This window comes from Oncorhynchus mykiss, chromosome 30 (assembly GCF_013265735.2).
Source record: "Oncorhynchus mykiss isolate Arlee chromosome 30, USDA_OmykA_1.1, whole genome shotgun sequence".
NCBI classification, from domain to species: Eukaryota; Metazoa; Chordata; class Actinopteri; order Salmoniformes; family Salmonidae; genus Oncorhynchus; species Oncorhynchus mykiss.
Genome location: NC_050570.1, coordinates 1,095,094 through 1,120,218, shown reverse-complemented (window position 1 = coordinate 1,120,218; position 25,125 = coordinate 1,095,094). Strand labels below are relative to the sequence as shown.

Here is a 25,125-nt window from a genome sequence, read left to right as displayed (position 1 = left end):
TGTCAGAGGAAGGGCGAAAAATTGTCAAAGACTCCAGTCACCTAAGTCATAGACTGCCACCGCACGGCAAGCGGTACCAGAGTACCAAGTCTGGGACCAAGAGACTCCTTAACAGCTTCTACCCCCAAGCCATAAAACTGCTGAACAATTAATCAAATGGCCACCCGGACAAGTTACATTGACCACCCCCCCCCAACTTCACCCCTACCTACATGTACAAATTACCTCTAACCTGCCTTGGCACATTGACTTGGTACCGGTAACCCCTGTATATAGCCTCGTTATTTTATTGTGTAACTTAAAAAACATATTTTTTTTACTTTAGTTTATTTAGTAAATATTTTCTTAACTCTATTTCTTGAACTGCATTGTTGGTTAAGGGCTTGTCAGGAAGCCGAAAGTATTTGAATATGAAGCTGAATGGCACAAAAAAATAGCTAACGATCATGGTGAAAGTGGCCGTAACTAGCAAAGGATCATGGTGAAAGTGGCCGTAACTAGCAAAGGATCATGGTCGATGTAGTTATTTCCATCCTGACAGAGAGCCTCCTTGTAGCCTGTGATTGTTCTGTGTCAGCACATGGTCCTGTCCGTGTGAGGTCAAATTTAGTAGTCAGAATGGATCACTTTTAAATAAATATCTACATTTGTAGCGAACTTTAAATAAATAATTCACGTGTGGATCGAACTTGACCATAATAAACACATTTTAGAGCCCAAAGCAGCCTTCACATTTTGGGGGTTTTGGCCGTTCTGCAGATCGTCATTTACATAGGATTTCCAGGACAGACCAGGGCTTTTGGCACCGCTAGGTTGCTATGCAGTAGGCGACCAGCAGAGCTAGTGACTTCACGCTCCAGACCAGACACTGGGGGACTGGTTATAAGCATTGAACACAATATGTCCTCTTGGTTCTAGCGTAACATTTTGTTTCCAACAGTGATGGTTTGTATAAACCTTGGTGTCGAGATGTCTAAAATGCGATACTGTACAGAGATACTTTACTTTTGAGGAGATGCGATACTCCATTGAAATCGTATTGACGCCCATTGTGTACGTTGCCCATGCGTTGTCAATGTCCTGCTGGGCGCTAGCTCAAGTCAATTGGGCAACATTGCAAATCTTTTTCGAGATGTGAGGTAATGAACTTGTTTCCTGTAACATCGTATAGCTTTGGAATCGTGACATTACCTAATTGATGAAAATAGGCAGGTTTCTCGACTCACGTTTCTTGCCCTTCCCGCTGTAGAGTTTCAGTTGACTAAGTGAGAAGATGTTAGCCTGCCTGCATAGCAACTGTTTTTTTTCTGGGAGGATTTTGTCTTCAGATGGAAGGATGAAATAGTATAAATGTCTTTATTAAAATAGCGTGCAGAACGCATCACAGGCATATGCAAATTAAGTGAAAGTGACGCTTTTGTGATTGGACAGTGAAAATTCTGTGTTGTTCTTGATCCCGTTTCACACGGGCTATTTTAGCACAGTGTTTCTGTGTTCCTACTCTGGAGCAGGGCCAGATAGCCCTGGGATAAGATTGATCCTAGCCCACTTTAGAATGTGCAAGTGTGCAAGCCCCGGGCTAAAAATCCCCCTTAGCCACAGTGCTGAGGAGGCTCTTAGTCACAGGGCTGAGGAGGCTCTTAGTCACAGGGCTGAGGAGGCTCTTAGCCACAGGGCTGAGGAGGCTCTTAGCCACAGGGCTGAGGAGGCTCTTAGCCACAGGGCTGAGGAGGCTCTTAGCCACAGGGCTGAGGAGGCTCTTAGACACAGGGCTGAGGAGGCTCTTAGCCACAGGGCTGAGGAGGCTCTTAGCCACAGGGCTGAGGAGGCTCTTAGACACAGGGCTGAGGAGGCTCTTAGCCACAGGGCTGAGGAGGCTCTTAGCCACAGGGCTGAGGTGCAGTGTGAACGCGCCTTCTGAGGATGGGATTTTACCTGTTAGTCTCGACCAGGTACAAGGAAGCCAGGCATCCATCCTTATTAACAACAGCACGTAATATCCCATTCTCCATGAGGACAGTACCATCAGCCTATGATAGAACAACACTCAAACTAAGATTATCAACGGAAGAGTCACAGTCAACTGAAAGCGCCAAATAAAAACTACATTTTCATATAATGAAATAAATAACTATTCCCATGAATCAAATGAAATGTCCCAGCTATGTAGTGTATATTTACCTGAACCTTGACGGAGACCAGAGGGACAGGTTTGGTAGCAGTGGCGTCACGGACAGAAACTACACCAACACTGGGGACTGTCACCAGAGCTACAGAATAACACAGGAATAACATGTATGTTCACAACGGCAGACGGAGCGATGTGGACATCTGACATGCAGGTACATGAAACACCTCTGTTTCACTATGCATCACCTCTAAATAACTTACAAGTTCAATTGTGAAAGAACAACACCATTTTGTATTGTGGTTGAGTAACTGCATCAATGACCTGTGAGTTTTCACACTGTATAGTCAGCTACGGTACCTAGGCATGGTTGTTGATGATCAGGAGCGCCCCCTGTCAGCGGGAGAACCTCGGTGCGTTCCCAGGGCAGGGTGTTGAGGACAGCAACGGAAGTAGCAGTACTGTCAGAGTCTCCTGTCTGGGTGGTAGTCCCTTCAGACCCCAGGGCCCGACAGGAAACACGCAGCAGTCTGGTCCCCACGGTACGGATGTCTGAGAGACAGCGGCACACATACACAGGAACTGGGGTTCATATTCCACATGGAATGGTTTAAGTTTGTGACTTTTTCTAAAAACAAAAACGGTCTGCTATTGTCATTATGGTCTTTTTTCATATACCCTGATAATAAACAGCTGTTATATACCCTGATAATATACAGCTGATATATACCTGGATAATATACAGATGTTATATACCTTGATAATATACAGCTGTTATATACCTTGATAATATACAGCTGATATATACCTGGATAATATACAGCTGTTATATACAGCTGTTATATACCTTGATAATATACAGCTGATATATACCTTGATAATATACAGCTGTTATATACCTGGATAATATACAGCTGTTATATACAGCTGTTATATACCTTGATAATATACAGATGTTATATACCTTGATAATATACAGCTGTTATATACCTTGATAATATACAGCTGATATATACCTTGATAATATACTGCTGTTATATACCTTGATAATATACAGCTGATATATACCTTGATAATATACAGCTGATATATACCTTGATAATATACAGCTGATATATACCTTGATAATATACAGCTGATATATACCTTGATAATATACAGCTGATATATACCTGGATAATATACAGCTGTTATATACAGCTGTTATATACCTTGATAATATACAGCTGATATATACCTTGATAATATACAGCTGTTATATACCTGGATAATATACAGCTGTTATATACAGCTGTTATATACCTTGATAATATACAGATGTTATATACCTTGATAATATACTGCTGTTATATACCTTGATAATATACAGCTGATATATACCTTGATAATATACAGCTGTTATATACCTTGATAATATACAGCTGATATATACCTGGATAATATACAGCTGTTATATACCTGGATAATATACAGCTGTTATATACCCTGATAATACACAGCTGTTATATACCTTGATAATATACAGCTGATATATACCTTGATAATATACAGCTGTTATATACAGCTGTTATATACCCTGATAATACACAGCTGTTATATACATTGATAATATACAGCTGATATATACCTTGATAATATACAGCTGTTATATACAGCTGTTATATACCCTGATAATACACAGCTGTTATATACATTGATAATATACAGCTGTTATATACCTTGATAATATACAGCTGTTATATACAGCTGTTATATACCTTGATAATATACAGCTGATATATACCTTGATAATATACAGCTGTTATACAGTGGGGCAAAAAAGTATTTAGTCAACCACCAACTGTGCAAGTTCTCCCACTTAAAAAGATGAGAGGCCTGTAATTCTCATCATAGGGACACTTCAACTATGACAGATAAAATGAGAAAAAAAAATCCAGAAAATCACATTGTAGGATTTTTTATGAATTTATTTGCAAATTATGGTGGAAAATAAGTATTTGGTCACCTACAAACAAGCAAGATTTCTGGCTCTCACAGACCTGTAACTTCTTCTTTAAGAGGCTCCTCTGTCCTCCACTCGTTACCTGTATTAATGGCACCTGTTTGAACTTGTTATCAGTATAAAAGACACCTGTCCACAACCTCAAACAGTCACACTCCAAACTCCACTATGGCCAAGACCAAAGAGCTGTCAAAGGACACCAGAAACAAAATTGTAGACCTGCACCAGGCTGGGAAGACTGAATCTGCAATAGGTAAGCAGCTTGGTTTGAAGAAATCAACTGTGGGAGCAATTATTAGGAAATGGAAGACATACAAGACCACTGATAATCTCCCTCGATCTGGGGCTCCACGCAAGATCTCACCCCATGGGGTCAAAATGATCACAAGAACGGTGAGCAAAAATCCCAGAACCACACGGGGGGACCTAGTGAATGACCTGCAGAGAGCTGGGACCAAAGTAACAAAGCCTACCATCGGTAACACACTACGCCGCCAGGGACTCAAATCCTGCAGTGCCAGACGTGTTCCCCTACTTAAGCCAGTACATGTCCAGGCCCGTCTGAGGTTTGCTAGAGAGCACTTGGATGATCCAGAAGAAGATTGTGAGAATGTAATATGGTCAGATGAAACCAAAATATTACTTTTTGGTAAAAACTCAACTCGTCGTGTTTGGAGGACAAAGAATGCTGAGTTGCATCCAAAGAACACCATACATACTGTGAAGCATGGGGGTGGAAACATCATGCTCTGGGGCTGTTTTTCTGCAAAGGGACCAGGACGACTGATCCGTTTAAAGGAAAGAATGAATGGGGCCATGTATCGTGAGATTTTGAGTGAAAACCTCCTTCCATCAGCAAGGGCATTGAAGATGAAACGTGGCTGGGTCTTTCAGCATGACAATGATCCCTAACACACCGCCTGGGCAACGAAGGAGTGGCTTCGTAAGAAGTATTTCAAGGTCCTGGAGTGGCCTAGCCAGTCTCCAGATCTCAACCCCATAGAAAATCTTTGGAGGGAGTTGAAAGTCCGTGTTGCCCAGCAACAGCCCCAAAACATCAGTGCTCTAGAGGAGATCTGCATGGAGGAATGGGCCAAAATACCAGCAACAGTGTGTGAAAACCTTGTGAAGACTTACAGAAAACTTTTGACCTCTGTCATTTTCAACAAAGGGTATATAACAAAGTATTGAGATAAACAGGTACCAAGAGAATTCTCTTCGATTATAATCACAGCCGTATATATCCCCCCCCAAGCAGACACATCGATGGCTCTGAACGAACTTTATTTAACTCTCTGCAAACTGGAAACGATTTATCCGGAGGCTGCATTCATTGTAGCTGGGGATTTTAACAAGGCTAATCTGAAAACAAGACTCCCCAAATTTTATCAGCATATCGATTGCGCAACCAGGGGAGGAAAGACCTTGGATCATTGTTACTCTAACTTCCGCGACGCATATAAGGCCCTGCCCCGCCCCCCTTTCGGAAAAGCTGACCACGACTCCATTTTGTTGATCCCTGCCTACAGACAGAAACTAAAACAAGAGGCTCCCACGCTGAGGTCTGTCCAACGCTGGTCCGACCAAGCTGACTCCACACTCCAAGACTGCTTCCATCACGTGGACTGGGAGATGTTTCGTATTGCGTCAGATAACAACATTGACGAATACGCTGATTCGGTGTGCGAGTTCATTAGAACGTGCGTTGAAGATGTCGTTCCCATAGCAACGATTAAAACATTCCCTAACCAGAAACCGTGGATTGATGGCAGCATTCGTGTGAAACTGAAAGCGCGAACCACTGCTTTTAATCAGGGCAAGGTGTCTGGTAACATGACCGAATACAAACAGTGCAGCTATTCCCTCCGCAAGGCTATCAAACAAGCTAAGCGCCAGTACAGAGACAAAGTAGAATCTCAATTCAACGGCTCAGACACAAGAGGCATGTGGCAGGGTCTACAGTCAATCACGGACTACAGGAAGAAACCCAGCCCAGTCACGGACCAGGATGTCTTGCTCCCAGGCAGACTAAATAACTTTTTTGCCCGCTTTGAGGACAATACAGTGCCACTGACACGGCCTGCAACGAAAACATGCGGTCTCTCCTTCACTGCAGCCGAGGTGAGTAAGACATTTAAACGTGTTAACCCTCGCAAGGCTGCAGGCCCAGATGGCATCCCCAGCCGCGCCCTCAGAGCATGCGCAGACCAGCTGGCCGGTGTGTTTACGGACATCAATCCCTATACCAGTCTGCTGTTCCCACATGCTTCAAGAGGGCCACCATTGTTCCTGTTCCCAAGAAAGCTAAGGTAACTGAGCTAAATGACTACCGCCCCGTAGCACTCACATCCGTCATCATGAAGTGCTTTGAGAGACTAGTCAAGGACCATATCACCTCCACCCTACCTGACACCCTAGACCCACTCCAATTTGCTTACCGCCCAAATAGGTCCACAGACGATGCAATCTCAACCACACTGCACACTGCCCTAACCCATCTGGACAAGAGGAATACCTATGTGAGAATGCTGTTCATCGACTACAGCTCGGCATTCAACACCATTGTACCCTCCAAGCTCGTCATCAAGCTCGAGACCCTGGGTCTCGACCCCGCCCTGTGCAACTGGGTACTGGACTTCCTGACGGGCCGCCCCCAGGTGGTGAGGGTAGGCAACAACATCTCCTCCCCGCTGATCCTCAACACTGGGGCCCCACAAGGTTGCGTTCTGAGCCCTCTCCTGTACTCCCTGTTCACCCACGACTGCGTGGCCACGCACGCCTCCAACTCAATCATCAAGTTTGCGGACGACACAACAGTGGTAGGCTTGATTACCAACAACGATGAGACGGCCTACAGGGAGGAGGTGAGGGCCCTCGGAGTGTGGTGTCAGGAAAACAACCTCACACTCAACGTCAACAAAACTAAGGAGATGATTGTGGACTTCAGGAAACAGCAGAGGGAACACCCCCCTATCCACATCGATGGAACAGTAGTGGAGAGGGTAGCAAGTTTTAAGTTCCTCGGCATACACATCACAGACAAACTGAATTGGTCCACTCACACAGACAGCATCGTGAAGAAGGCGCAGCAGCGCCTCTTCAACCTCAGGAGGCTGAAGAAATTCGGCTTGTCACCAAAAGCACTCACAAACTTCTACAGATGCACAATCGAGAGCATCCTGGCGGGCTGTATCACCGCCTGGTATGGCAACTGCACCGCCCTCAACCGTAAGGCTCTCCAGAGGGTAGTGAGGTCTGCACAACGCATCACCGGGGGCAAACTACCTGCCCTCCAGGACACCTACACCACCCGATGTCACAGGAAGGCCATAAAGATCATCAAGGACATCAACCACCCGAGCCACTGCCTGTTCACCCCGCTATCATCCAGAAGGCGAGGTCAGTACAGGTGCATCAAAGCTGGGACCGAGAGACTGAAAAACAGCTTCTATCTCAAGGCCATCAGACTGTTAAACAGCCACCACTAACACTGAGTGGCTGCTGCCAACACACTGACACTGACTCAACTCCAGCCACTTTAATAATGGGAATTGATGGGAAATTATGTAAATATATCACTGGCCACTTTAAACAATGCTACCTTATATAAATGTTACTTACCCTACATTATTCATCTCATATGCATACGTATATACTGTACTCTATATCATCGACGGTATCCTTATGTAATACATGTATCACTAGCCACTTTATACTATACTATGCCACTTTGTTTACATACTCATCTCATTTGTACATACTGTACCCGATACCATCTACTGTATCTTGCCTATGCTGCTCTGTACCATCACTCATTCATATATCCTTATGTACATATTCTTTATCCCCTTACACTGTGTACAAGACAGTAGTTTTGGAATTGTTAGTTAGATTACTTGTTATTACTGCATTGTCGGAACTAGAAGCACAAGCATTTCGCTACACTCGCATTAACATCTGCTAACCATGTGTATGTGACAAATAAAATTTGATTTGATTTGAACTTTTGTTATTGACCAAATACTTATTTTCCACCATAATTTGCAAATAAATTCATTAAAAATCCTACAATGTGATTTTCTGGATTTTATTTTCTCATTTTGTCTGTCATAGTTGAAGTGTACCTATGATGAAAATTACATGCCTCTCATCTTTTTAAGTGGGAGAACTTTCACAATTGGTGGCTGACTAAATACTATACCCCACTGTATACCTTTATAATATCGTAGTGCTGATATATACCTTAATAATATACAGCTGATATATACCTTGATAATATCGTAGTGCTGATATATACCTTGATAATATCGTAGTGCTGATGTATACCTTGATAATATCGTAGTGCTGATGTATACCGTGATAATATCATAGTGCTGATGTATACCTTGATAATATCGTAGTGCTGATATATACCTTGATAATATCGCAGTGCGTCCTCTACCACCATCTCTATACAGGTGCCAGGAATCACATCATGGAACTGGTTCAGGAGGAGCTGCCTGAAAAACAAAAGACAATTGTGGAAAAGTAGAGTGTTGAGGGCCTAGGAGACATGTCAATGTTTTAGTAGTGTTGAGGGCCTAGGAGACATGTCAATGTTTTAGTAGTGTTGAGGGCCTAGGGGACATGTCAATGTTTTAGTAGTGTTGAGGGCCTAGGAGACATGTCAATGTTTTAGTAGTGTTGAGGGCCTAGGAGACATGTCAATGTTTTAGTAGTGTTGAGGGCCTAGGAGACATGTCAATGTTTTAGTAGTGTTGAGGGCCTAGGAGACATGTCAATGTTTTAGTAGTGTTGAGGGCCTAGGGGACATGTCAATGTTTTAGTAGTGTTGAGGGCCTAGGAGACATGTCAATGTTTTAGTAGTGTTGAGGGCCTAGGGGACATGTCAATGTTTTAGTAGTGTTGAGGGCCTAGGAGACATGTCAATGTTTTAGTAGTGTTGAGGGCCTAGGGGACATGTCAATGTTTTAGAAGTGTTGAGGGCCTAGGGGACATGTCAATGTTTTAGTAGTGTTGAGGGCCTAGGAGACATGTCAATGTTTTAGTAGTGTTGAGGGCCTAGGAGACATGTCAATGTTTTAGTAGTGTTGAGGGCCTAGGAGACATGTCAATGTTTTAGTAGTGTTGAGGGCCTAGAAGACATGTCAATGTTTTAGAAGTGTTGAGGGCCTAGGGGACATGTCAATGTTTTAGTAGTGTTGAGGGCCTAGGAGACATGTCAATGTTTTAGTAGTGTTGAGGGCCTAGGAGACATGTCAATGTTTTAGTAGTGTTGAGGGCCTAGGAGACATGTCAATGTTTTAGTAGTGTTGAGGGCCTAGGAGACATGTCAATGTTTTAGTAGTGTTGAGGGCCTAGGAGACATGTCAATGTTTTAGTAGTGTTGAGGGCCTAGGAGACATGTCAATGTTTTAGTAGTGTTGAGGGCCTAGGAGACATGTCAATGTTTTAGAAGTGTTGAGGGCCTAGGAGACATGTCAATGTTTTAGTAGTGTTGAGGGCCTAGGAGACATGTCAATGTTTTAGTAGTATTGAGGGCCTAGGGGACATGTCAATGTTTTAGTAGTGTTGAGGGCCTAGGGGACATGTCAATGTATTAGTAGTGTTGAGGGCCTAGGAGACATGTCAATGTTTTAGTAGTGTTGAGGGCCTAGGAGACATGTCAAGGTTGTAGTAGTGTTGAGGGCCTAGGGGACATGTCAACGTGCGATATCTGTGCAGAACAATAAAGAGCTCCGTTAGCTAAATACTTCACCTAGTTCAACGCTATGGAAGTTTAGTTGCTAATTGTTTATCTAATTTGTTTCTATAATATGTCTGCCCATTTAGAGAACGTGTGTTGTCTCAAAAGCACCCCAGAGGCTAAATGTCTATATCTTTGTGTGCTGTGGCCTTTACCTCCAGAGGATTTGTAGCGGTTCGGAGGGGTACTGGAACGTCTTGTCCAGACACAGAGCCAAGCTGCTGGCCACCTCAACGTCATGGAGCAAGGTCTCGCACTGACGATTCCCTAGCTTAATCTGGGGAGACACGTGGGTTGGAAAAGTGATAAACTCTGTCATTAAAACCCAGTAAACAACAGTTCTAACTAATAAAGTCAATGTAGAGTGTGAGATCCTAACCTGGTCCCAGATGTCGGACATGAACATTACCATAGAGTTGACAGTAAGGCACAAACAGCTCTGAGAGGCTTTGAGAAGCCCAAATTAGGCCCCACCTGTGCCTGTGTGGTGTAGGTGCCGTTGTGTAGTTCGAGAAACAGTTCTCCAGTCCAGGTGCACAGAAGAGAGGAGTCCGCCTCGAGCTCAGAGAAGAGCCGGTCAGGACTGGACATCTGGACCCTAAGGTTAGAAACAATAGGACACACGTTACAGTCAATTGTGTATAGAAACACGTGTATCCATGGTTACAGTGTAATAAAGAAACAAGTTACAATTACATACGTGTTCAAATGACGCAACTATAGCACAGATTCAACCACAAAGACCAGGGAAGTTTTCCAATGCCTCGCAAAGAAGGGCACCTATTGGTGTAAAAATGTAAATATCCCTTTGAGCATGGTGAAGTTATTCATTCCAGTTTGGATGGTGTATCAATACACCCAGTGACTACAAAGATACAGGCACCCTTCCTAACTCAGTTGCTGGAGAGGAAGGAAACGTCTCAGAGATTTCACCATGAAGCCAATGGTGACAATGAAACAGTTAGAGTTTAATGGCTGCGATAGGAGAAAACTGAGGATGGATCAACAACATGGTAGTTACTCCACAATATTAACCTAAATGACAGAGTGAAAAGAAGGAAGTCTGTACAGAATAAAAAATATTCCAAAACATGAATCCTGTTTGCAATAAGGCACTAAAGTAAAACTGCAAAACATAGAGCAAAGATATTAACTTTATGTCCTGAATACAAAGTGTTATGTTTGGGGCAAATCCAACACATCACGAAGTACCACTCGTCATATTTTCACGCATAGGGTTGGCTGCATCATGTTATGGGTATGCTTGTCATCATTAAGGACTATGGAGTTTTTTGGGACAAAAAATAAACAGAATACAGCTATAAATAAGCACAGGCAAAATATTGACTCAAGGGTGTGAATACGTATGTAAATGAGATATTTCTGTATTTAATTTTAAATACATTCGCAAAAATGTCAAAAACCATGTTTTCACCTTGTCATTATGAGGTATTGTGTGTAGATGGGTGAGGAAAAACCTACCTATTGAACAATAGAACCACTTTAATCCAACGGCAATGATGTTTGATTTTGTAAATAAAAAATAATCTGCCAAAAAGTAAAGTGATGTCCTGCTCCTTCCCTGACTTCCTAAATGTTTGTATTTTACACTGCTCATTTGTCACAATTTTGACATCACGAACATCTTTTTTTTTTTTTTCACACCTATTCCTAACTTAACCTTCTAACACAATGTCCTGTAGGTATCCAGCCAGGTGCTAAGGCATCTCCCCTCACTGAATTAATGAAAAATGGATTACTGGACGATAATTGTGCACCTTACCTCACAATAGAATTTAAATGAGAAGTAACTGAATGGTGAGAGTGACGAGGTTGATTTAATTTAGAAAGACAATAGTGTAATTATGAGGTTGTTGTGTCTACTTATCAGCAGCAAATCATTTGACCGCATGCCTTGCAGGCTGATACATATATTTTATTGTAATGGAAACTAAAACAGGCTGTAGGCCTATGTTTTCTGTAGGACTTTGTAGAATTATACAAAACATATCCTTGACTATCTAAACAAATAACTATTGTTAAGTTTTTAAAATATTTCTTCATGCAATTCATAATTTCTAATAGTTTATGCACCTTGCGGATTGATATGCATCTGATGGGTAAAGAGGACGCCTAGCCAGGAAGTCCTCGTGTTGATAGATGTTTAATTCAGGCTGTAACAACGTTCTCTAGCCAGGAAGTCCTCGTGTTGATAGATGTTTAATTCAGGCTGTAACAACGTTCTCTAGCCAGGAAGTCCTAGTGTTGATAGATGTTTAATTCAGTCAGTAACAACATTCTCTAGCCAGGAAGTCCTCGTGTTGATAGATGTTTAATTCAGGCTGTAACAACGTTCTCTAGCCAGGAAGTCCTCGTGTTGATACATGCTGGAGAAGCACCAGAGAAGAAGGCTGATGTTTCACGTGTTCCTATCCAATTTATTTTATTTCTTTGCGTTGTTTATAACTTGCTGGTGCACGATATCTAAGGAAGTCTCAAGGTTTTGCTTGCCTGAGGTAGAGCATCTCATGATAAGCTGTAGACCACACTATCTACCTAGAGAGTTTCCATCTGTATTTTTCGTAGCTGTCTACATACCACCACAGACCGATGGCACTAAGACCGCCCTCAATGAGCTGTATTCTGCCATAAGGAAACAGGAAAAGGCTCACCCAGAGGGGGCGCTCCTAGTGGACGGGGACTTTAATGAAAGGAAACCTAAATCCGGTCTACCAAATTTCTATCAACATGTTAAATGTGCAACCAGAGGAGAAAAAACCCCTCTGGACCACCTTTACTCCACTCACAGTACAAAGCTCTTCCTTGCCCTCCATGTGGCAAACCTGACCATAATTCTATCCTCCTGATTCCTACTTACAAGCTAAAATTAAAGCAGGAAGCACCAGTGACTAGATCAATAAAAAAGTGATCAGATTAAGCAGATGCTATGCTACAGGACTGTTTTGCTATCACAGACTAGAATATGTTCCGTGATTCCTCCGATGGCATTGAGGAGTACACCACATCAGTCACTGGCTTCATCAATAAATGCATCGAGGACGTCATCCGCACAGTGACCATTCGTACATACCCCAACCAGAAGCCGTGGATTACAGGCAAAATCTGCACTGAGCTAAAGGCTAGAGCTGCCGCTTTCAAGGAGCGGGACTCCAACCCAGAAGCTTATAAGAAATCCGACAAACCATCAAACAGAAATTGAAATTGACGAACCATCAAACGGGCAAAGTGTCAATACAGGACTAATATCAACACCTGCTCTGACCCTCATCGAATGTGGCAGGGCTTGCAAACCATTAGACTGCAGAGAAAAGCACAGCCGAGAGCTGCTCAGTGACACAAGCCTACCAGATGTGCTAAGCTACTTACATGGTCGCTTCGAGGCAAATAACACTGAAACATGCATGAGAGCATCAGCTGTTCTGGAAGACTGTGTGATCACGCTCTCCGCAGCTGATGTGAGTAAGACCTTTAAACAGGTCAACATTCACAAGGCCGCAAGGCCAGATGGATTACCAGGATGTGTACTGTGAGCATGCGCTGACCAACTGGCAGTGTTTTCACTGACATTTGTAACCTCTCCCTGTCCAAGTCTGTAATACCAACATGTTTTAAGCAGACCACCATAGTCCCTGTGCCCAAGAACACTAAGGTAACCTGCCAAAATGACTACCGACCCGTAGCACTCACGTCTGTAGCCATGAAGTGCTTTGGAGGCTGGTCATGGCTCACATCAACACCATCATCCCAGAAGCCCGAGACCCACTCCAATTTGCATACTGCTCTAAAAGATCCACAGATGATGCAATCTCTATTGCACTCCACACTGCCCTTCCCACCTGGACAAAAGGAACACCTATGTGAGAATGCTATTCATTGACTACAGCTCAGTGTTCAACACCATAGAGCCCTCAAAGCTCATCACTAAGCTAAGGACCCTGGGACTAAACACCTCCCTCTGCAACTGGATCCTGGACTTCCTGACGGGCTGCCCCAGGTGATAAGGGTAGGTAACAACACATCCCCCACACTGATCCTCATCACGGGGGCCCTCAGGGGTGCGTACTCAGTCCCCTCCTGTACTCCCTGTTCACTCATGACTGCATGGCCAGGCACGACTCCAACACCATCATTAAGTTTGCCGATGAAACAACAGTGATCACCGACAACGACGAGACAGCCTATAGGAAGGAGGTCAGAGACCTGGCCGTGTGGTGCCAGGACAACAACCTCTCCCTCAACGTAATCAAGACAAAAGAGATTGTGGACTACATGGAAAGGAGGACCGAGCACGTCCCCATTAACATCGACATGGGGGGTAGTGGAGCAGGTTGAGAGCTTGAAGTTCCTTGGTGTCCACATCACCAACAAACTAACATGGTCCAAGCACACCAAAACAGTCGTGAAGAGAGCACGACAAAACCTATTCCCCCTCAGGAGACTGAAAAGATTTGTCATTGGTCCTCAGATCCTCAAAAGGTTCTACAGCTGCACCATCGAGAGTATCCTGACTGGTCGCATCACTGCTGGTATGGCAACTGCTCGGCCTCCGATCGCAAGCCAATACTGAGGGTAGTGCGTACGGCCCAGTACATCACTGGGGCCTAGCTTCCTGCCATCCAGGACCTCTACACCAGGCGGTGTCAGAGGAAGGCCCTAAAAATTGTCAAAAGCCCCAGCCACCCTAGTCATAGTCTGTTCTCTCTGCTACCGTACGGCAAGTGGTATCGTAGGTACCACAGGTAGCCTAGTGGTTAGAGTGTAGGGGCAACAGGTAGCCTAGTGGTTAGAGTGTAGGGGCGGCAAGTAGCCTAGTGGTTAGAGTGTAGAGGTGGCAGGTAGCCTAGTGGTTAGAGTGTAGAAGTGGCAGGTAGCCTAGTGGTTAGAGTGTAGGGGCGGCAGGTAGAGCATAGTGGTTAGAGTGTAGGGGCGGCAGGTAGCCTAGTGAGTGCTGGGCCAGTAATCGAAAGGTTGCTAGATCGAATCCCCGAGCTGACAAGGTAAAAATCTGTTGTTCTGTGCCTGAACAAGGCAGTTAACCCACTGTTCTTAGGTCATTACAAATAAGTTATCTTAACTGACTTGTCTAGTTAAATAAAGGTAAAATATACATATAATCAAATGGCCACCCAGACAATTTGCATTCCCCCCCTCTTTTACACCAGTGCCTCTCTCTGTTGTTATCATCTATGCATAGTCACTTTAATAACTACCTATATGTACATACTTCCTCAAATAACCGGTACCCCCTGTATATAGCCTCATTACTAACCTGTACCCCCTGTATATAGCCTCATTATTAACCTGTACCCCCTGTATATAGCCTCATTATTAACCTGTACCCGCTGTATATAGCCTCATTATTAACCTGTACCCCTGTATATAGCCTCATTACTAACCTGTACCCCTGTATATAGCCTCATTATTAACCTGTACCCCTGTATATAGCCTCATTACTAACCTGTACCCCCTGTATATAGCCTCATTACTAACCTGTACCCCCTGTATATAGTCTCATTACTAACCTGTACCCCTGTATATAGCCTCATTACTAACCTGTACCCCTGTATATAGCCTCATTATTAACCTGTACCCCTGTATATAGCCTCATTACTAACCTGTACCCCCTGTATATAGCCTCATTACTAACCTGTACCCCCTGTATATAGCCTCATTACTAACCTGTACCCCCTGTATATAGCCTCATTACTAACCTGTACCCCTGTATATAGCCTCATTACTAACCTGTACCTCCTGTATATAGCCTCATTACTAACCTGTACCCCTGTATATAGCCTCATTACTAACCTGTACCCCTGTATATAGCCTCATTACTAACCTGTACCCCTGTATATAGCCTCATTACTAACCTGTACCCCATGTATATAGCCTCATTACTAACCTGTACCCCCTGTATATAGCCTCATTATTAACCTGTACATCCTGTATATAGCCTCATTACTAACCGGTACCCCCTGTATATAGCCTCATTACTAACCGGTACCCCTGTATATAGTCTCATTACTAACCGGTACCCCCTGTATATAGCCTCATTACTAACCGGTACCCCCCTGTATATAGCCTCATTACTAACCGGTACCCCCCTGTATATAGCCTCATTACTAACCGGTACCCCCTGTATATAGCCTCATTACTAACCGGTACCCCCTGTATATAGCCTCATTACTAACCGGTACCCCTTGTATATAGTCTCATTACTAACCGGTACCCCCTGTATATAGCCTCATTACTAACCGGTACCCCCTGTATATAGCCTCATTACTAACCGGTACCCCCTGTATATGGCCTCCACATTGACTCTGTACCGTAATACCCTGTATATAGCCTCATTATTAACCTGTACCCCCTGTATATAGCCTCATTATTAACCTGTACCCTTGTATATAGCCTCATTTCTAACCTGTACCCCGTACATTGACACTGTACTGGTACCCCCTGTATATAGCCTCATTACTAACCTGTACCCCCTGTATATAGCCTCATTACTAACCTGTACCCCTGTATATAGTCTCATTACTAACCTGTACCCCTGTATATAGCCTCGTTACTAACCTGTACCCCCTGTATATAGCCTCATTACTAACCTGTACACCCTGTATATAGCCTCCTTACTAACCTGTACCCCCAGTATATAGCCTCCTTACTAACCTGTACCCCCTGTATATAGTCTCATTACTAACCTGTACCCCCTGTATATAGTCTCATTACTAACCGGTACCCCCCTGTATATAGCCTCATTACTAACCGGTACCCCCTGTATATAGCCTCATTACTAACCGGTACCCCCTGTATATAGCCTCATTACTAACCTGTACCCCCTGTATATAGTCTCATTACTAACCGGTACCCCCTGTATATAGCCTCATTACTAACCGGTACCCCCTGTATATAGCCTCATTACTAACCGGTACCCCCCTGTATATAGTCTCATTACTAACCGGTACCCCCCTGTATATAATCTCATTACTAACCGGTACCCCCTGTATATAGTCTCATTACTAACCGGTAGCCCCTGTAAATAGTCTCATTACTAACCGGTACCCCCTGTATATAGCCTCATTACTAACCGGTACCCCCTGTATATAGACTCATTACTAACCGGTACCCCCTGTATATAGCCTCCACATTGACTCTGTACCGGTACCCCCTGTATATAGCCTCCACATTGACTCTGTACCGTAATACCCTGTATATAGCCTCATTACTAACCGGTACCCCTGTATATAGCCTCATTACTAACCGGTACCCTCTGTATATAGTCTCATTACTAACCTGTACCCCCTTGTATATAGCCTCATTACTAACCTGTACCCCCCCTGTATATAGCCTCCACATTGACTCTGTACCGGTACCCCCTGTATATAGTCTCCACATTGACTCTGTACCGGTACCCCCTGTATATAGCCTCCACATTGACTCTGTACCGGTACTCCCTGTATATAGCCTCCACATTGACTCTGTACCGGTACCCCCTGTATATAGCCTCCACATTGACTCTGTACCGGTACCCCCTGTATATAGCCTCCACATTGACTCTGTACGGTACCCCCTGTATATAGCCTCCACATTGACTCTGTACCGGTACCCCCTGTATATAGCCTCCACATTGACTCTGTACCGTAATACCCTGTATATAGCCTCCACATTGACTCAGTACCGTAACACCCTGTATATAGCCTCCACATTGACTCTGTACCGGTACCCCCTGTATATAGCCTCCACATTGACTCTGTACCGGTACCTCCTGTATATAGCCTCCACATTGACTCTGTACCGTAATACCCTGTATATAGCCTCCACATTGACTCTGTACCAGTACCCCCTGTATATAGCCTCCACATTGACTCTGTACCGGTACCTCCTGTATATAGCCTCCACATTGACTCTGTACCGTAATACCCTGTATATAGCCTCCACATTGACTCTGTACCGTAACACCCTGTATATATCCTTCACATTGACTCTGTACCGTAACACCCTGTGTATAGCCTCCACATTGACTCTGTACCGGTACCCCCTGTATATAGCCTCCACATTGACTCTGTACCGTAATACCCTGTATATAGCCTAATTACTAACCGGTACCCCTGTATATAGCCTCATTACTAACCGGTACCCTCTGTATATAGTCTCATTACTAACCTGTACCCCCTTGTATATAGCCTCATTACTAACATGTACCCCCCCTGTATATAGCCTCCACATTGACTCTGTACCGGTACCCCCTGTATATAGTCTCCACATTGACTCTGTACCGGTACCCCCTGTATATAGCCTCCACATTGACTCTGTACCGGTACCCCCTGTATATAGCCTCCACATTGACTCTGTACCGGTACCCCCTGTATATAGCCTCCACATTGACTCTGTACCGTAATACCCTGTATATAGCCTCCACATTGACTCAGTACCGTAACACCCTGTATATAGCCTCCACATTGACTCTGTACCGGTACCCCCTGTATATAGCCTCCACATTGACTCTGTACCGGTACCCCCTGTATATAGCCTCCACATTGACTCTGTACCGGTACCCCCTGTATATAGCCTCCACATTGACTCTGTACCGGTACCCCCTGTATATAGCCTCCACATTGACTCTGTACCGTAATACCCTGTATATAGCCTCCACATTGACTCAGTACCGTAACACCCTGTATATAGCCTCCACATTGACTCTGTACCGGTACCCCCTGTATATAGCCTCCACATTGACTCTGTACCGGTACCCCCTGTATATAGCCTCCACATTGACTCTGTACCGGTACCCCCTGTATATAGCCTCCACATTGACTCTGTACCGGTACCCCCTGTATATAGCCTCCACATTGACTCTGTACCGTAATACCCTGTATATAGCCTCCACATTGACTCAGTACCGTAACACCCTGTATATAGCCTCCACATTGACTCTGTACCGGTACCCCCTGTATATAGCCTCCACATTGACTCTGTACCGTAACACCCTGTATATAGCCTCCACATTGACTCTGTACCGGTACCCCCCTGTATATAGCCTCCACATTGACTCTGTACCGTAACACCCTGTATATAGCCTCCACATTGACTCTGTACCGGTACCCCCTGTATATAGTCTCGCTATTGTTATTTTACTGATGCTCGTTAATTACTTAATATTATTATTTGTATATATTTTTGGTTTAAAATCATATATTTTTTTAACTGCATTGTTGGTTAAGGGCTGGTAAGTCAGCCTGTTGTATTCGGCACGTGACTAATAACATTAGATTTAATTTGAACCCACATCCGAGAGAAATACCTCTGAGCGGGAAAATAAATACAACACTCTTCGTGACTGTATTTCTGATGTCTAGACCAGGGGGCAGCTGGTTCTATTTTAATGGTGGCTGTTGAGTCACGGTGGGTGTGTCGACCATGTATGTTGTGTGTGATTAATATCCTGTGTGTGTGTGTGTGTGTTACGATGTGAGTGGTCCTGACCGAGGCAGTCCGTCTGTGTCCTGGACCCTGTCCAACCTGTCCAACATCAGCTGGGTGGGCCCTCCTCCTCCGTCTCCAAAACCAAACAGTGCTGCGCTGTGATTGGCTCGTCCTTTGTCCTTGTTGTTCTTCACAGTGTTGACCAGCTGAGGAGGAATGAGGAGGGGCTTCAGTACCCGGACCTAGTGCTCCTGTAAGGGTCCGTTTACCAGACCTAGTGCTCCTGTAAGGGTCCGTTTACCAGACCTAGTGCTCCTGTAAGGGTCTGTTTACCAGACCTAGTGCTCCTGTACCAGACCTAGTGCTTCTGTACCAGACCTAGTGCTCCTGTACCAGACCTAGTGCTCCTGTACCAGACCTAGTGCTCCTGTACCAGACCTAGTGCTCCTGTACCAGACCTAGTGCTCCTGTAAGGGTCTGTAGGGGGGATAGGGGGTAGGGGTTGATACTCACATCCTCCACCTTCCCCTTCATCTCATAGGAGTTCCCTGGGGGAAAGTGTGTCAGAACCTGAGAACCATCCAAACCCTCCCAGAAGAACGTGTTGTGCTGCAGGGAGAGAGAGAGGGGGGACAGAGAGAGAGAAGGGTTCATTTAAAGCAGTGTTAACTATTGGTTCCAAGGTAACACTCACATGGAGAGAGAGAGGGAAGGACAGAGAGAGAGAGATAGGGGGGAAAGGGGGAGAGAGGGAGAGCAAGAGAGAGAGAGAGAGAGGGGAGGACAGATAGAGAGATAGGGGGGAAAGGGGGAGAGAGGGAGAGCAAGAGAGAGAGAGAGAGAGAGAGAGAGAGAGAGAGAGAGAGAGAGAGAGAGAGAGAGAGAGAGAGAAAGGGGGGAAGACCGAGAGAGAGGGGGGGGAGGGGGAGAGCAAGAGAAAGAGAGAGAGGGAGAGAGAGAGGGAGATCAAAAGAGAGGAGAGAGAGGAGGAGAGGAGAGAGAGAGGGGGGGAAAGGGGGAGAGCGGGAGAGCAAAAGAGAGGAGGAGAGAGAGAGAGGGGAGGACAGCGAGAGAGAGGGGGGGGGGGAGGGGGAGAGAGGGAGAGCAAGAGAGAGAGGGAGAGCAAGAGAGAGAGAGGGGAGGAGAGAGAGGAGAGAGAGAGAGAGAGGAGGAGAGAGACAGGAGAGAGAGAGGAGGAGAGAGAGACAGAGAACTCACAGGGAAGGTGTTAACGAGGTTCCAGCTGAGTTTCTGCGTCAGGAATCGTGTGATGCCTGAACCCTGCATCAACTGGGGGAGCTGGGCTGAGTAGCCAAACGTATCGGGCAACCAGAACTAGACAGGTAAACAGAGCACCTTAGAGACACGTTATCATACATCCCACCTGATAGGAATGTGATGTATGGAGGTACACATGTCTGGTGTAATGTTCTACCTCTTTGCAGTAGTTTCCAAACTCCTTCTTGAAGAATCGCTGTCCCTCCAGGAACTGTCTGACCATGGACTCACCTGACGGCAGGTTTCCATCCTGATACATACAGACAGAGATAATGACTTCAAATCTTAATATGACTTCAATAGGTCTGTCAAGGTTAACGAGTTAATAACAATTTTAATGCTTTTAATTTATTTTACGCCATTAATGCATTTTCTTAGTTTGACCCCCTGAACCATCCATAGTTCAAATTCAAGCCCCGGCAGTCGATGCTTTGACAACCACTTGCTATTTTTCCTGTTTTGTTGCCTTACAACCTGGAATTAAAATAGATTTCTGGGGGGAGGGGGGTGTATCATTTGATTTACACAACATGCCTACCACTTTGAAGATGCAAAATATTTTTGAATTGGAAACAAACAAGAAATAAGACAAAAAAACTGAAAGCTTTAGCGTGCATAACTATTCACCCCCCAAAGTCAATACTTTCTAGAGTCACCCTTCTGCAGTAATTACAACTGCAAGCCTCTTGGGGTATGTCTCTATAAGCTTGGCACATCTAGCCACTGGGATTTTTGCCCATTCAAGGCAAAAAAAACTGCTCCATTTTTGAGCAGTGGAAATATATATGACAGATCATGTGACAGATCATGTGACACTTAAATAAAGTCCACCTGTGTTCAATCTAACTAATTATGTGACTTCTGAAGGTAATTGGTTGCACCAGATCTTATTTAGGGGCTTCAAAGCAAAGGGGGTGAATACATACAGTTGAAGTTGGAAGTTTACATACACTTTAGCCAAATACATTTAAACTCAGTTTCACAATTCCTGACATTTAATCAGAGTAAAAAATCCCTGTTTTAGGTCACTTAGGATCACTACTTTATAGTAAGAATGTGAAATGTCATAATAATAGTAGAAGCGAATGATTTATTTCAGCTTTTATTTCTTTCATCACATTCCCAGTGGGTCAGAAGTTTACATACACTCAATTAGTATTTGGTAGCATTGCCTTTAAATTGTTTAACTTGGGTCAAACGTTTCGGGTAGCCTTCCACAAGCTTCCCACAATAAGTAGGGTGAATTTTGTCCCATTCCTCCTGACAGAGCTGTGTAACTGAGTCAGTTTTGTTGGCCTCCTTGCTCACACACACTTTTTCAGTTCTGCCCACACATTTTCTATAGGATTGAGGTCAGGGCTTTGTGATGACCACTCCAATACCTTGACTTTGTTGTCCTTAAGCCATTTCGCCACAACTTTGGAAGTATGCTTGGGGTCATTGTTCATTTGGAAGACCCATTTGCGACCAAGCTTTAACTCACTGACTGATGTCTTGAGATGTTGCTTCCATATATCCACAACATTTTCCCTCCTCATGATGCCATCAATTTTGTGAAGTGCACCAGTCCCTCCTGCAGCAAAGCACCCCCACAACATGATGCTGCCACCCCCGTGCTTCACAGATGGTGTTCTTCGGCTTGCAAGCCTCCCCCTTTTTCCTCCAAACATAACGATGGTCATTATGGCCAAACAGTTCTATTTTTGTTTCATCAGACCAGACATTCCTCAAAAGTACGATCTTTGTCCCCATGTGCAGTTGCAAACCCTAGTCTGGATTTTTTAATGGCGGTTTTGGAGCAGTGGCTTCTTCCTTGCTGAGCGGCCTTTCAGGTTATGTCGATATAGGACTCGTTTTACTGTGGATATAGATTATTTTGTACCTGTTTCCTCCAGCATCTTCACAAGGTCCTTTGCTGTTGTTCTGGGATTGATTTGCACTTTTCACATCAAAGTAGGTTCATCTCTAGGAGACAGAACGCATCTCCTTCCTGAGCGGCATGACGGCTGCGTGGTCCCATGGTGTTTATACTTGCGTACTATTGTTTGTACAGATGAATGTGGTACCTTCAGGCATTTGGAAATTGCGCCCAAGGATGAAGCAGACTGGTGGAGGTCTACAATTTTTTTCTGAGGTCTTGGCTGATGTCTTTTGTTTTAAATTACAGTTTGCAACAAAATAGGAAACATGCCAAGGGGAATTAATACATCTGTAAGCTACTGTACTTGTATGGCCGAGTGATGAAACCACTTTACTAGCTTGCTACTTGTATGGCCGAGTGATGAAACCACTTTACTAGCTTGCTACTTGTATGGCCGAGTGATGAAACCACTTTACTAGCTTGCTACTTGTATGACTGAATGATGTACGCTAGTAAGAGCTTTTAAACGGCAAATTCTATTTTAAAATCACTCCCAGATGGCTCTCTGGATAAAACCAAAGTTATTTGCATCTACAGCAAGGCTGAACAACAGGAAGTTGCAAATGAGCTAAAGAAGAAGGAGTCACTCGCACAAGATGGAATTCCACTCTGGGGGGGGGGGGGGGGGAGAGAGAGGGGGGAGAGAGAGAGAGGGAGAGAGAGAGAGAGAGAATGAGAGAGACAGAGAGAGGGAGAAAGAGAGGGAGAAAGAGAGGGTGAGTCTCTCACAATTGATTGAAGTGATTTTTAATTATCTTTCACAGAGACAGGTTTATGTTCTGTGGAATTCATGACATTGTTGTACAGGTTTATGTTCTGTGTTGTTTGTATCCATAGAGCCGGTTCTTTGTGTGTGTGAGAGAGAGAATTTATGAAGCAGAATCAGTTGGCCTACTTGTGTCACGCCCTGACCTTAGTTCCTTTTTTATGGCTCTGTTTTAGTTTGGTCAGGGCGTGAGTTGGGGTGGGCATTCTGTTGTTTTCTATGTGTTTGGCCTGGTATGGTTCACAATCAGAGGCAGCTGTCTATCGTTGTCTCTGATTGAGAACCATACTTAGGTAGCCTGTTCCCACCTGTGTTGGTGGGTAGTTGTTTCCAGTTATATTAAATTACCACGCTGCGTTTTGGTCTGATCTTTCCTGTTCCTCAGATGAAGAAGATCGTTACAACTTGGAGCATTAATAAGTTACAGAACTTTTGTATTTATTAACTTGTTTATGGTGAATATGACAGTAAAAACATTGATGAAGAATATTTTTGGTGTTTCAGTCCATTCATGCCTATTACAACATTGCTTTAAAAAAAATAAATGGAAACATCAATTAATTGCGAATAACAACAGAATCTAATGTAATTAATCATAATGAATTATTTGAATCGTTTGACAGGCCTAGACTTTAATAAGGACTATATCTCAGATAGAAAACCTATGTATGGGTGCAGGTCTTACCATCTCCACCCAGGTGCCTCCTACCGGGATGAACTGTCCCTTCTGAACGAAGTGTTGGATCTGAGAGAACAGGCCTGGATACCAGCTCTTCACCCAGTCAAACTGCTGAGCCTGGAGAGAGGAGAGACCACTATTAACCCAGTCAAACTGCTGGGCCTGGAGAGAGGAGAGACCACTATTAACCCAGTCAAACTAATGGGCCTGGAGAGAGGAGAGACCACTATTAACCCAGTCAAACTGCTGAGCCTGGAGAGAGGAGAGACCACTATTAACCCAGTCAAACTGCTGAGCCTGGAGAGAGGAGAGGAGAGACCACTATTAACCCAGTCAAACTGCTGGGCCTGGAGAGAGGAGAGACCACTATTAACCCAGTCAAACTGCTGGGCCTGGAGAGAGGAGAGACCACTATTAACCCAGTCAAACTGCTGAGCCTGGAGAGAGGCGAGACCACTATTAACCCAGTCAAACTGCTGGGCCTGGAGAGAGGAGAGACCACTATTAACCCAGTCAAACTGCTGGGCCTGGAGAGAGGAGAAACCACTATTAACCCAGTCAAACTGCTGGGCCTGGAGAGAGGAGAGACCACTATTAACCCAGTCAAACTGCTGGGCCTAGAGAGAGGAGAGACCACTATTAACCCAGTCAAACTGCTGGGCCTGGAGAGAGGAGAGACCACTATTAACCCAGTCAAACTGCTGAGCCTGGAGAGAGTAGAGGAGAGACCACTATTAACCCAGTCAAACTGCTGGGCCTGGAGAGAGGAGAGACCACTATTAACCCAGTCAAACTGCTGGGCCTGGAGAGAGGAGAGACCACTATTAACCCAGTCAAACTGCTGGGCCTGGAGAGAGGAGAGACCACTATTAACCCAGTCAAACTGCTGGGCCTGGAGAGAGGAGAGACCACTATTAACCCAGTCAAACTGCTGGGCCTGGAGAGAGGAGAGACCACTATTAACCCAGTCAAACTGCTGAGCCTGGAGAGAGGAGAGGAGAGACCACTATTAACCCAGTCAAACTGCTGGGCCTGGAGAGAGGAGAGGAGAGACCACTATTAACCCAGTCAAACTGCTGGGCCTGGAGAGAAGAGAGACCACTATTAACCCAGTCAAACTGCTGGGCCTGGAGAGAGGAGAGACCACTATTAACCCAGTCAAAC

General features: G+C 44.6%; 1 protein-coding gene across 6 annotated transcripts in view; it reads right to left on the bottom strand.

Moving 5' to 3' along the window:
- The window catches only part of man2c1 (mannosidase, alpha, class 2C, member 1), a 60,291-nt gene that overhangs the window by 16,026 nt on the left and 19,140 nt on the right, over nucleotides 1-25,125 (bottom strand). For all 6 annotated transcript variants that reach the window (XR_005040904.1, XR_005040903.1, XR_005040905.1 and 3 more), the window contains exons 8-18: nucleotides 23,968-24,078; nucleotides 20,753-20,845; nucleotides 20,536-20,652; nucleotides 19,831-19,926; nucleotides 19,378-19,523; nucleotides 10,351-10,474; nucleotides 10,032-10,153; nucleotides 8,544-8,629; nucleotides 2,489-2,680; nucleotides 2,182-2,270; nucleotides 1,936-2,030 (exon numbers count right to left, since the gene is read on the bottom strand). Coding sequence is in view for 2 of the 6 variants with exons in the window: in XM_036968917.1 (XP_036824812.1) it covers nucleotides 1,936-2,030; nucleotides 2,182-2,270; nucleotides 2,489-2,680; nucleotides 8,544-8,629; nucleotides 10,032-10,153; nucleotides 10,351-10,474; nucleotides 19,378-19,523; nucleotides 19,831-19,926; nucleotides 20,536-20,652; nucleotides 20,753-20,845; nucleotides 23,968-24,078 (1,271 nt within the window). In the remaining 4 variants the exon portion in view is untranslated. The remainder of the gene's footprint in view (nucleotides 1-1,935; nucleotides 2,031-2,181; nucleotides 2,271-2,488; nucleotides 2,681-8,543; nucleotides 8,630-10,031; nucleotides 10,154-10,350; nucleotides 10,475-19,377; nucleotides 19,524-19,830; nucleotides 19,927-20,535; nucleotides 20,653-20,752; nucleotides 20,846-23,967; nucleotides 24,079-25,125) is intronic.